The following is a 13,293-nucleotide window of genomic DNA, read 5'->3' as shown; positions in this document are numbered from 1 at the left end:
CTTCGGGTTGCTCCTCCCAGTGCCTTCCTAATATCGGAAGGAAGAGCTCTAACCCCCTCGACCGGCCCCCGACCAGCTCTCCTCCAAATGTTCTTCTTGACTGACAGACGACTCTCGGGCCCCGGCACGCATCCGGGGTGCTGCGTGAACTCAGTAGGCGCCGGATTAACGCCGCTTCGCCGACACCGATCTCGGTCGTCCGCACCCCCCCTCTCCCGTCCTCACGCCTGCGTCGTTCACGCCGAGAACCCGGGACTATGGCGGTTATCGCAACGACCGCACGACGTTTTAAACGCTCGAAATTGCTCCTCTGCCCGCGAGTGCGATATTTCGCGGGCTGGCGGTGCGCGCTATTAACGGTGGAGATAGTGGAGGCATGCCCCGGTAGCGCAGGCTTGTTCTTTGGCTGCTGAACACATTCTCCTGCGGAGGGAGGAGCTGGTAGGAACGTTGGGTTGCTCGGTCAGTGGCCAGGGTCAACGGCGGCACCACCACGTGGTGTATTTCACACAATATGCCCGACTGTGAGGGCGGGCACAAGCCGGCGTGAGTAGGTTAAACGTTGAGTTTTATAAGGGCACCACGGGGTGACCAGCCCCTCCCCACCCAGCCCCACCCCTCCCACCCTCCCCACCCCCCACCCAGCCCCACCCTCCCCACCCAGCCCCTCCCCACCCTCCCCAGCCCCTCCCCACCCTCCCCTCCCCACCCAGCCCCTCCCCACCCTCCCCTCTCCACCCAGCCCCACCCCTCCCATTTTATCCGGGTGTCCGGATACACGTGGACAGACATCCACAGACATACACAACTAAACCCCTGCCTCCTGTGAATTAATCCCGGTTGGGCTTTCAGTCCACTACGTTTCCTACCAGTAATGCCCACTAGGAGCGCATTTTTTACATTACCGGGTGTCCGGATACACGTGGACAGACATCCACAGACATACACAATTAATCCCCTGCCTCCTGTGAATTAATCTCGGTTGGGCTTCCAGTCCACTACGTCTCCTACCAGTAAAACATGATGGCGTTTAATTTGAAGGCGGTCGTGGCGTGTACAGGCGGCGTTTAACACAAGTGGCTTTCAGGGGAAGGAAGGGCAAAAAAAGTACATTCCTGAATCTTATCTCTAAGGAGCTTTGAATATTAGAAGTGATTAATTTGTCCCCAGGCGTTTTCCAGGTCCGCTGGTAGATTGGAGTAGGTACGCGACTTAGGAGTAACCACAGCCGTAGCAAGAGGGCATACTGGATGTGGTGTGCTCGGTGCTGAAATATTTTGACATGGGCAGACCCGGCTTAACACATTCCCGGAGTGCTATATCCCCCTTGCACGCAGCGCAAGTGCTGGATTGTCTCTGGGTTCTCCCGTTTTCTTCCCACAACTCCCAATGAATGTCATTGGGCCAGCCAAACATTCCGATGCAGAACCCTGTTGAGACTCGAAGTGACTTTCTCGGCCGTGATTATAATAACGGGGGACAATCCTGCGCCGGTTTTGAATTTGCGTGCGATTTCCGTAAACCTACCAATTCACACCCACACACGCCCGCAGACACGCACACTCCTGTGCTGCATGCATCACGAGCCACGAGCTGCATAGGGAAAGCTGCCATTGGGTGGTCCCCTAAGTCGAACAAAAACTGCGCTATGCGAGACATCCGCTCCGTCTTACGGGGGGAGGGGGGGGGTGCGGGGTGTAATTTGGAAGCTGCCTCTTTTTGGTTTTCTTTTATTGAGCTCCGGAATATTGTCTGCGACCGACGACCCAACGCATCTTTTTATTTCGTCGCAACCCCCGTGAACGTATCGTCACCCGGTGGGGTGGACGTGCAAGGAACACGCCCATCGTGAATGTCACTGGCCAATGACGTCCGTGAGAGTTGTGGGGAAGATAACGGGAGAACCTGGAGACAACCCAGCGCTGCGCTTTGCGCGAGGGGGGGGGGGCATGGCACTCCGCGCTTGTGTTCAGCCGGGGGTCTGCCCCGTGTCAAAATATTTCACTCGTTTATTTCCCTCTGCGTCATCGCTAGCAGTGTTGGACCGTGTAATTTTGGCCGGGTTCACGGAGATTAGCACGTCTGGCCAAAACTTTCCCTGGCTTCTCGTCGTTTATTTTTTTTCTAATTTTCTGGTTGGCGTGCGTGCCAAGGTGACCCCTGTACAGCGGCGTTCAAAGTCCGTGATGCCGTTGCAGGCAGGGAACAATCTTGAACGTATAAAAAAATATAATAGTCCCTTTAGATAAAAAAAAAACATTTCGGGAGGTAGAACGGTGGTACCTGCGGTTTGCGCGCACCGCGCTGTAAACTCGGCTGCCTGAGTTGGATTCCACAGCCAAGGCTTGCATCAATGGGCCCACACTAACCAGCGTGGTTGAACAATCTCCCGTGTGACTGAGGCTGACTTGCAGCAGTGGATTGACAAAGAGCTGAAATTGTATTTTGTTATGATGATGATGATGAACGCTTTTCAACGAGGATTGAAAGCGTTGACACATTAGCTCCATCTGTATGTATCATTGGGTCATGATGACTCTCATGAAGGTGATTCAATGTGAACGAAACATCACTTTAAATTTGTGTTGGTATCAGAGACTTAATCCATAAAAAACTGTGCAAATTAATCAAAGGATTACCCAAAACGTGGCTATTGAAAACCAGCGATATTATAGGTGAGCCTTTTCGGCCAAAGCGATGACATCACACGCCGTGCACCCGCTCTCATGATGCCATCGTGCGTGACTTCATCGCGCCCCGTAACTGATTCAGATATCGCTCGCCACTGATGTTAGCCCCGGCTGGGAAATCGGGACTCGCGTCGCCAGGCTAATGGTGCTGATCGCACGGACAATTGCACTGATATTGCTGCTGCTCCCTGAATAGATAACTAAACTATTTCAAACTATTTCTTTATTTTACCAAGTAAGGCCCACTGAGCTATATAGCATTTTTTCAGAAGCGACCTGGCTATCACAAATGATGGCTCAACGAAGTGGCTTATCACGTGGAAATATATAGTAGCTAAATACCCTAAGTGCGTGACGTTGATTGTAAGTGTAGGGGGGGGGGAAACCAGAAAAATCCACACGACCACGGGGAGAGAGACATGCAAATGATAATAGCTCAACGAAGTGGCTTATCGTGTATGGCGATGGTCGTGGTAGCGTTTACCACTGTCAGGTCATTACCTCCCCTCCCCCGTGTGTTTCCCTGATGCTTTAACGCACGTGGTGGCGTGGGTACGAAGCAAAGTGGAAGGGGGTGGTGGGGGGGGAGGTGTAATTGCGTAATTTGTGGCAATTAATGCCCCGAGATTGGTCGTGTTTATGCGAAACAGCACTCGCCAATGACCATTACGCACCGTCAGTTTAACACGTAGGCTTTTGCGACCAATATTATCCATAATAGAGGTTTTGTTTATGTGACAAACCTTACTTATTAGCTGTGTCGGGTGGTGGCGGGTAACGACACATTTATGCTTACGCGATTTAACCCAAAAACCTCATGGATTATTTACAGTGGCTTCATAACATAAACACTCCCGCTAACGCTCACCTCCAAAGCCAAAGGTTGGTGGATCACTACTCGTCTGAGCGAGTTGTCCGATCTATCCACCGCTGGATGAAGGCTGCTCGCTCGTACGAGTGTGTGTATGTTGAACTTCGCACCGTGCGTAGCCAGCCGTGCTAATCGGAGGTGCGGGGGAAGAACAACAAACTAAACACAAAAGCAGTTTTTATTTCAATTCAGAGAATGACTCAGAGGCGCGAGGAAAATCCACAGACGAGTGGAAATGCAGCCAGCGCCAAATTCTCTTCCTCACCCCTCCAGGGCGCCACGGTGGCTATGAGATGTTAACTCCCTCGCCTGGTGCACAGGAAGTCGTGGGTTTGATCCAGACCCTGACGCCTGCTGCTGTGTATTTGGAGTTTGCGTCTCTCTCTTCCCGTGGTCGCGTGGATTTTTCTCCAGGTCCTCCGGTTTTCCCTCCACATTAGAATCAACATCACGCTTTTAAAGTATTTGGCCACTTTACATTTCCACATGATGATGATTTGCCACTATTGTTGAGCTGTGGTTTGTGATAGCCAGGTCGCTTCTGAAAAAGAGCTACATAGCTGAGTCGGCCCCTCCCTGGCGAAATAAAAAATAGTTTCGTAGTTAGTTTAACACGTAGGTTTTCGCAACCAATATTGTCCATAATAGAGGTTTTTGGGTTAGATCTCGTAGATATATGTGGGAAATATGGTAAATGTTGTGGGTTTACTCTCCAATGAACCAGTGTGCTGAACTAGTAATGAATTGCCATGTTTTGTTTATGACACCTTTCTAATTGATTTTGACGGGTGGTGGCGGGTTTAATGACACATTTACACGATCTAACCCATAAACCTCCATTGTGGAGTTTAGTAGTTTAGTTTGAAAGCTCTGCTATAGACGAAGGTGCCATCGGACAGCGCTCTGCACAAACGATCGCGGTGACAATGTCTGGACGGCGGTGGGGGGGGGTGCAAGATGAATACGTGTTGAGTGGGTGACCTCTTCACGGCACGAGTGGCCGACTGTCCGGTGGGTTGGAGACAAAAAGCGTTGGGGGTAGAAATGTTTCCACACAACGTGTGGGACCTGTCTTTCAGGAGCACAAGGGGCCTGACTTTTAAATGGGTGAAAGATTCAATTGTTACTCTTCCCCCTGCCTGCCCCACGCCAGCCCACATCGGAGGGCCCATCGTTACATCTTTTGAAAACCATTGCGTGACCTCGATGGCCCCGTCCACCACTAGCCCAAGTTGCTGCGAATGACGCCGAACCTGTTTGTCTCCTGCGCTGACTCCGTTCCTTCCCGCGCGCGTTCACACGCCGGCTGCTGCACCTGTATAGGCGTGTGGCTGCACCTGTGTCGTCGGGGTGTGGCCGGAACCCATGTTGTCGTGGGCGAGAGACACCGGCCGTATTTATAGAAGCTACAGTGGGGTGTGGGAGCGTGCACGCGTGCGTGTATGTGTGCGTGCGAGGGAGCGGTAGTGTAGCAGTTATCGCGCTGCATTACGAACTCGCCATCCCGAGTTCGATTCCCGTTCACGGCCAACACCAGTGACGATCATCTGAACCGGTCCTGGGCATCCCCTAGGTCAACTCAGCCTCCAAATCAGTACCTTGTGGTGCTGTGTGTAAACATCGCCACTAGGGAGACAAAGGCGGTCGGGCGTGGTGCTTGCCACCGCCTCGTGTTCCGTTTCGGCCTTCGCAAGTGCTCGCTAACAGCACTTGCCCCAACAGTCTGTAAAGGCTATACGGGGGATCTTTGTCTTTTTGTTGTCTCGCTTTGATGGAGCTGCCCCATCCCTGTGTGTGTGTGTCCCAGGTTATGAGGGTCCTCCTCGGTTTAAGGCCAGGGGCGGTTCAAAGCCAGCCCTGTGTCGTCAGTCATCACCATCATCATCAAAGTGACCAGGAGGGCGGCCGCGTGTGGGTGGCTCTTTATTAAGGGACTTCGGTGCGGCTCTTGAAATTCGAAAGAAAAAAAAGGCTCTTCTTGTTATTTTGGTTTTCCGATCCCTGATCGTGGATGTGCAGTTCACCATGGGAATGCAGTTCACCATGGCAGTCCAGTTCACCATGGCAGTCCAGTTTACTATGGAAGTTCAGTTTACTATGGGAATGTAATAATAGGGTTTTTCCCCTTTTTTTCTCACAACAAAACTGAAACCTTTTTACAAGGATTCATGTTACTGCATTAACCGCAATACCTGCAGTCAAAATGCAAACAAAAAACACACTATGATAATATGTGGCATTGTCCTTGAAACTGATTGTTCCACACCAAGGGACGGCTTTCTTTTGAGCCTCGACCCAATTGGTGCTCGACCACATGACGCCATTTTGGTACTGGCAAAGGAACTCAAATGATATGGGAATGTAGTTTACAATTGGAGTTCAGTTTACCATCAGAGTCCAGTTTACCATGGAAGAGTTTACCATGGGCAGGGGGTCGTGTAACCTGCGGCTCCGGGGCCGCACACGACTTGTTAAGGGACTGCCTTGTGACGCTGTTTGTCAAGGACCACCGTGCCTCGTATACACCGCAGTGCATCGGCGGCTCTTGAAATATCGAGTGGTGTTCTTGTTACCGGCTATGAAATAAAATGCCCCTCCTTGTTGCTATGGTTGCCGACCCCTGATCGTAACCATCGTAATAACCACCACCGGCACAGCCACCACCATAATTTTAACGATCTCAGTTCATTATCAACGCCATCGTCGTGGGAACGATGACCGCGGTCGTCATCGTTATTATTCCACCAGCCATGATCTATTCACTATTTGGAGTTTGTGTGCCTCTCTTTCTCCCCGTGGTCGTGCAGATTTTCCACTGGGTGGTCCGGTTTTTCCCTCCACATTTAGAATCAACATCACGCGTTTAGACTATTTGGCTGCCATACATTTCCACGTAATAAGCCACTTCGTTGGGCTATCATTTGTGATAGCCTGGTCGCTTCTGAAAAATATCTATGCAGCTCAGTGGGCCTCAACAGGTAGAATATAAATAGTTTAATGGTTTTTATAGTTTACTTCGCCATCGGTATCGACCTTCGTTCATTATTCCTTCTGCCGACGTGTCCTACCCCCAGGTCCGCGCTTACTCTTCTAACTCTGCGTTGTTAACCCTTTCCCATTCCGATGACGTATGTGTACATGTACGTCATCGGAACGTAACCAGAACAAAAACTAAAATAAAATGACGTTATTGGTACACCGAGGCTCCCACAAGTCCATGCGAGGGAAAGCTTGCGGCACAGTTTGGCGCCGGCTATCATAAAGTAGCGGCGGTCGTGCCGCTATGGTTCTCCGCGGTGAGTAACGACTTAGATTTTGATTGAAAGCTTTCGTGACTGCAGGGATTCATATTCCTGGTTCTTTCGGCAAAGTCACGTAGAAGGGAAACAATAAAAGAATAAAAATATAAAACAAAAATGTTTGATATTTTGTATTATTTAATTGTTTTATATATTTTGTATTATTATATTGTTTCCCTTCCACGTGACTTTACCGAAAGAACCAAGAATATGAGCAACGGCTGCTTTAAAAACAACGGCGGTGCTGCTGCGCCCCAAAATAAAATAAACGCGCGAGCCACTCGCGCGTTCGGCGACGGGGTCACGCACCACCCTGCAGCTTGCAGATGTCTCGGGAAACGGCAAAGGGGTTAAATGCCATTGCACATTCTCGCGGCACCACACTACACTTGAGTGGCTCCTAATTGGCCGAGAAGCGCCACTCAATTCGATTAAAGCCCCCCAGCGCCTTTTGTCTCTAACCCACCGGACGGTCGGCCACTCGTGCCGTGAAGAGGTGACCCACTCAACACGTATTCATCTTGCACCACCCCCCCCCCCCCCCCCGCCGTCCAGACATTGTCACCGCGATCGATCGTTTGTGCAGAGCGTTTGTGAGTGTTCTCCGATAAGCTCGGGTGCATTCTTGTGTTCGCCGGCGACGTGTTTTTCGCAACAATACGATGGCAGTAATGTGACGACGGCGACGACAATGATGATGATGACAACGAGCATGATGACGACGACGATGATGACTACGACGAATGATGATGACGACGACGAATGATGACGACGACAAATGATGACGACGGCGATGACAACGGTGACGACGATGACGATGTTTCACATCAATACGATGGCAGTAATGTGACGTCGGCGACGACAATGATGATGATGACAACGAGGATGATGACGACGACGATGACTACGACGAATGATGATGACTACGACGAATGATGACGACGACGAATGATGACGACGGCGATGACAACGGTGACGATGATGACGATGACGAGTCATGTTTGAGGCATCAATGGGGGCCAAGGAGGGAGGGGGAGGGCGGCGGGTCTAGGGTGGTCGGCCACAGATGCACGCGCGTAAAAAAATAGACCGCAAACACGCCAGGGACGTCGAGTTTATTGAAACACGTGGCGTAGACAGGTGGTTCAAAGTGTAAGACGTTGGTAACAATCGTTGTACTCGGCGTTGTGTCTTGCGCTGGTGTCAATTTCCACACATGCCCTCTTGTGTGCACCTTCACTAGTTTGTTCGATAAAATGATGGACCGCAGTGCGCCCGCCGCCAAACACACGCCGCGAGATTTGATTTGCGGTTCAACAGAAACCGGACGCCGTGCGTGAAGCTGTTGGGCTCGTCTGCCTCTGTTCTTTCGGCTGAGAGTCACACCACCAGCAGTTTGCAGCTTAGTGCCAGGGGGGAACCGGGGATCGGAGACATCCCCGGGTGTGAATTGGGGCGACCGCCCCGGGCCCTGCGCTTTGGGGGGGGGGGGGGTGCCCCCCGCGCTTCTACGTCACGGTGTAAGATGTAATACTTCCGGTTTAGTTTGAAGGTGTCGGGCGCGGGGGGGTCAACGCACTTTGGCATGCCCTGGGTCCCGCATCCCCCTATGGACGGGCCCTGCCTGGGATAAACCCTGAATGTGCGACGTGGCAAACACTCGCCCGCTTGCAGCCAAAGTCCCCCCTCTAGAAGAGGTGGCGAGATGTTAACTGCTTCGCCTAGTATGTAGGAGATTGTGGGTTAGATCCTGACTCTGATGCCTGTTGTATATTTGGAGTTTGCATCTGTCTCTCTCCCCGTGGTTGCATTGATTTTTCTCCGGGTCCTCCGGTTTTTCCCCTCCGACATTTTAGAATCAACGTCACGTGTTTCGAGTATTTTGCTGCGATAAATTTTCACTGAATAAGCCACTTAATTGGGCTATCATTTGTGGCCAGATCGCTTATGAAAAATAGCTATAGAGCTCAGTGGGCCTTACCTGGTAAAATAAAAATAGTTTTTAGTTTTTATAGTTTACTTGGTGTTGAGATGTTAATTGCCTCACTTGGTATACAGGAGATCGTGGGTTTGATCCCGACCCCAACGCCTGTTGTATATTTGCAGTTTGCGTTGTCTCTCTCTGTCCCCCCATGGTCGCGTGGATTTTTCTCCAGGTCCTTGGGTGTTTGCAGACTTGATTCCTTCCAAAAGGTGTCGTTGGTTTTTGAACATCTTAACACCTCCTGTTTTACTGCCAGAAAGGGAAAAAAACAACCTATTATTACTATTCATATCTATTATTATCATTATTTAATACTCTTTGGTTCTTTCGGTAAAGTCACGTAGGTAGAAAAATGAAATAAAACCAAAAATAATATATCACAACGTTTCAATCGCAACACAAGCGGTCGTCCTCAGGCGGAAAAAATATAATCCAGCAGTGGAACTGCTGAACCAGCGGGTAGAGCTGTTGTGATAGAAACGCCGTGATATTTTATTTTTTGTTTTATTTAATTTTTCTACCTACGTGACTTTACCGAAAGAACCAAAGAGTATGGATTCCTGCAGTCACGAAAGCTTCAAATCAAAATCATTATTTAAATCGGACTTTTGAGCGGACTCGCAAATTGCTTATTCGGGACGACACAGAGCGGCAACATCGCCCCTGTCACTGCTGCAACAACAAAAACTTGTCAGGACCCTCCTGAACGAGCTTAAAGATTTCGATTTAAAGCTTTCGTGACTGCAAGGATTCATCTTCTTTGGTTCTTTCGGTAAAGTCACGTAGAATGAGAATAAAATAATACATTGATAAAATAAAATAACACAATAATATTCTCATTCTACGTGACTTTACCGAAAGAACCAAAGAAGAGCTTAAAGATAATAATAATTTTATCATCATTGATATGACTTCAGAAGCAGCTGTGCGCGACGTTAATTTCCCCACGGGTCGTTTTCTTGACCACAGGGCTGCGGGAAGTTCCAAACTAAAGGGTGGTGGGGGCCCGCACTCCGTCGATGCGACGTCGGCAACGCGACGGGGAATCTTTTGGCGGCGAGAGGGAGGCCAAATCGGAGACGGGGCTCTGAAACGTTGGTTGGCTCGGACCGAGACGAGCCTGGCCGGCAGGATACATTGTGGGGTTGGGCCGGGATCACCGCCGTTGGGTGAAGGCCGGTGGCCGAGTGGCAGCCAAACGGAAGGGGAGCTGCAGTCGATGGTCGATTATCCGGCAGCTTCAAAGGGGCGGGCGCCGGATTTTAAAAAAACGCCGTATAATCACTGCTCATCATTATTTAAAATAGCTTTATTCTTGTAGATTCTTGCATGACATTAGGTCTTTAGGTGTTGTTGTATGTTTTAAAAAAAATAGTTTTAAATGTGTGTTGCTACGTGAAATTGACATAAACAAAACATGCAAATAGACAAAAATAAATACAGTAAAACTTTGGAAACGTGTTTGTAATCCAAAGCACTCGTATATCAAAGCATTCGTATATCAGTTGTGATCACGTGACGCTCGGAAGACAAAGCGTACACGTACTACTCGTATTGCAAGACCTCACTCGTTTATCAAATTAATATTTATTTAAAATGTTTGCTCGTCTTGCAAAACACTCGCAGACCAAGTTACTCGCAATCCAAGGTTTTACTGTACTGCATTTACTGTGCCATACTTACCACTCCAATCTCGAAGACTCTGCATGAGGTGATGTATAAACAGTATTTTCATTCAGTTGTATGTAGTGTATAATGTACTGTATACAATATTTAACACTGAAATCAAACATAACTGTCACGCACATGATGCCTATCACCGGACTGGTTAAAGCCTTTGGAGTGGTTTTGCCGGTTTCACCGGATCTACCCGGATAATGTTGGAAGGTGGATTATCGCATGCCGGATAATCGATTGACAACTGCACGTATGTGTATGGATGTTGAACTTCTTTAGCACCGTACGTAGCCAACCGCGCTAATCAGAAGTGCGTGGGGGGGGAAGGACAACAAACTAAACACAACAACGAACGGTTCTACAGAAATGAGTTTGTCAATCTAGTTATTGATTTATAAGCGCACAGCTCCCAGAAGCAGCGCATCTGATGTGGTGACCGCCTCTGTTCGATGGTTCGCCAAAAGCCGCTGCGAGCTTGACCGCAGTTTGCGCGAGTCGTCACAGCAATGGGGTTACGTTAATCTACTTGAGCGTGCGAAGTCCAGTGGTCACCGCTTTGATTACAGCTCCCGGCGCTGCGGTTGAAACAACGGCACAGGTTTCTTAACCCCCCCCCCCCACGCCCATAGATCCTAGTGGCTTCCTGTCCCAGAGGACGACTTCTGCTGGGGCGATGAGATCGGTTCATGTGCAGGAGCGTGAGCGGGGGGATGGCGATGGCGTGGGAAGGCCGTAACGACTCTGCTGCTTTGCCCCTCCCCCCCCCCACCCCCTTCTCGTTCCGCAGGCGCCGAGCGCGACGGCCGGCGGCCCGTGATGGACGATGGGAAGCCCGTGTGGGCGCCGCACGCCAGCGATGGCTTCCAGCTGGGAACCATCGTGGACATGGGCACCGACTCCCTCACCATCCAGCCGCTCACCGGCAAGGGGCAGGTAAGAGATGCACACCCCCCCCCCCCCAACAGATGCACACACGCGGGACGTTGACAGTCTCAACAACAACAACAACAACAACCGGCATTCGCCACTAAGTGGCAGTGAGGTCACCACGACGTTTGTGCCAGGCTATGTGCACGTTGAGGCCACGTGAAGTGTCAAACGCCCGCTGGCTGGAGGTCACGGGGTAGACCCAGGTGCCACGGGGTCGACTGACTGAGATGACTGGCTGATGCACCACCTGTGCCCCCTACTGTGCCAACTTGCTGTGCTTTAGCCACCCGGCGCTCCGCTCGTTGTTGTGAGCGTCGCTCCTTCGCCTTCCGTTGTTGTTGGAGGGCGACTGCCTCCAGCTGCCCAGGAGCGTCCTCACGAGCCTCCTCCACAGAGGCTGATCTTGACACCGCTGGTACCAGCCATCGGCAAGTCCACTTAGCTCCAGATCCTCCTGTGCCACATCACTCCATCTCTTCTCCAGCCCGTGCCGCGCCCGTTTAGCCCCCTCGATCCGGCCAAACAAAAGCTGTTAAGGCATGCGGTGGCTGGGCATGCGGGCTACATGACCCAGCCAATGCAGCCTTGACTGCCGGAGGAGCTCACCGATGGGACTTTGTCCAGATCTTTAAAGGATTTGTGAGCTCCTCACACAATCCAGCCTGGTTAAACCCAGGATGGATCGTAGGCAGGACAGCCTAAATGTTTCTAACCGGCGAAGATGTTCTAGGGGGGTCCTCGTTTCACAAGCACTGAGAAGGGAGGGAATGACCGTGGCCGAAAAGACCTGAAGCTTCGTGCGGAGCGACAGACCAGGTAGCTTCCACACAGCGTTACGCAACCGATGAAAAGATGATGCCCCTCTACTGGTTTGGAGTGAGACCTCTGCTGTCAAACCTGAGCCGGTCATGAGCACACTGCCCAGGTAGGGGAAACTCTCCACTCTCTCCACAACTGCCCTATCACCAATTGGGAGTTGTGGGGGTGGAGTGTCCGATGGTACAAAATTCCCAGGCAGGTGCTTCGTTTTGGTGGGGCCGATGGTAAGGCCCCACCTCTTAGTGGCAAGCTCCAGGTTCAGCAGCAGCGCCTCCAACTCCTCTGTGTGAGCAGCAATTACCAGATCATCGGCATACATAATGTGGTTGAGCAATAGGGAGCCATCCCTTGACCGCACCCGGGCATCGATCAGCCTCCCATTATATCTGTACCAGATGGAAATTCCTCTGGTACAGCTATTGAAGGCTTCATGAACTAGGTGGTCGAAATAGATGTTAAATAATGTGGAAGCCAGAGAACATTCCTGTCGCACCCCAAGGTGAACAGGGAATGGCTCCGACTCCCGGCCACGTAGTTTTACCCGGGCCCGCTCACCATCATGAAGGTCCTTAATGATCGTGAGCAGAGGGTCCGAAAGCACGAAGAACAACCCAGAGCCCAGGCCTACTGATGGTATCATTGGCCTTGACCAGGTCAATAAAGCAGAGATGTTGGTCTTGTTGGAATTCCCTACACCTCTGCTGTAGCAGACGGACAGAAAATATGGCATCTGTGCAGGACCGGCCATTCCTGAAACCGCATTGGGGATCCGCAAGCCTCTCCTCAGCATGCATGGCAATGTGATGTTGAATAATCCTTGCCAGGACCTTTCCTGGCACACTGAGGAGTGAGATGCTCCTGTAGTTGTTACAGTCTGTGCGGTCCCCCTTCTTAGAGAGGCGGACCACCAGGGCATCCTTCCAATCCTGCGGAACCCGTCCAGTAGTCCAGACTGTTGTTATGATGTCATGTAGGGCTGTCTGTGCGCAAATGCCACCCTCCCTCAGCATTTCGCTTGGGAAA

At 50.9% G+C, this 13,293-nt stretch overlaps 1 protein-coding gene across 2 annotated transcripts in view; it reads left to right on the top strand.

Moving 5' to 3' along the window:
- The window catches only part of MYO6 (myosin VI), a 132,846-nt gene that overhangs the window by 29,489 nt on the left and 90,064 nt on the right, over positions 1 to 13,293 (top strand). For both annotated transcript variants that reach the window (XM_032976712.2, XM_076053266.1), the window contains exon 2: positions 11,309 to 11,454. In XM_032976712.2, the coding sequence (XP_032832603.2) occupies positions 11,338 to 11,454 (117 nt within the window). In that variant the 5' untranslated portion in view covers positions 11,309 to 11,337. The remainder of the gene's footprint in view (positions 1 to 11,308; positions 11,455 to 13,293) is intronic.

The sequence above is a fragment of the Petromyzon marinus genome, chromosome 60 (genome assembly GCF_048934315.1).
Source record: "Petromyzon marinus isolate PM22_M1 ecotype Great Lakes invasive population chromosome 60, UKy_Petmar_22M1.pri1.0, whole genome shotgun sequence".
Classification (NCBI taxonomy): domain Eukaryota; kingdom Metazoa; phylum Chordata; class Hyperoartia; order Petromyzontiformes; family Petromyzontidae; genus Petromyzon; species Petromyzon marinus.
This window is presented reverse-complemented; position numbering and strand designations above follow the sequence as displayed.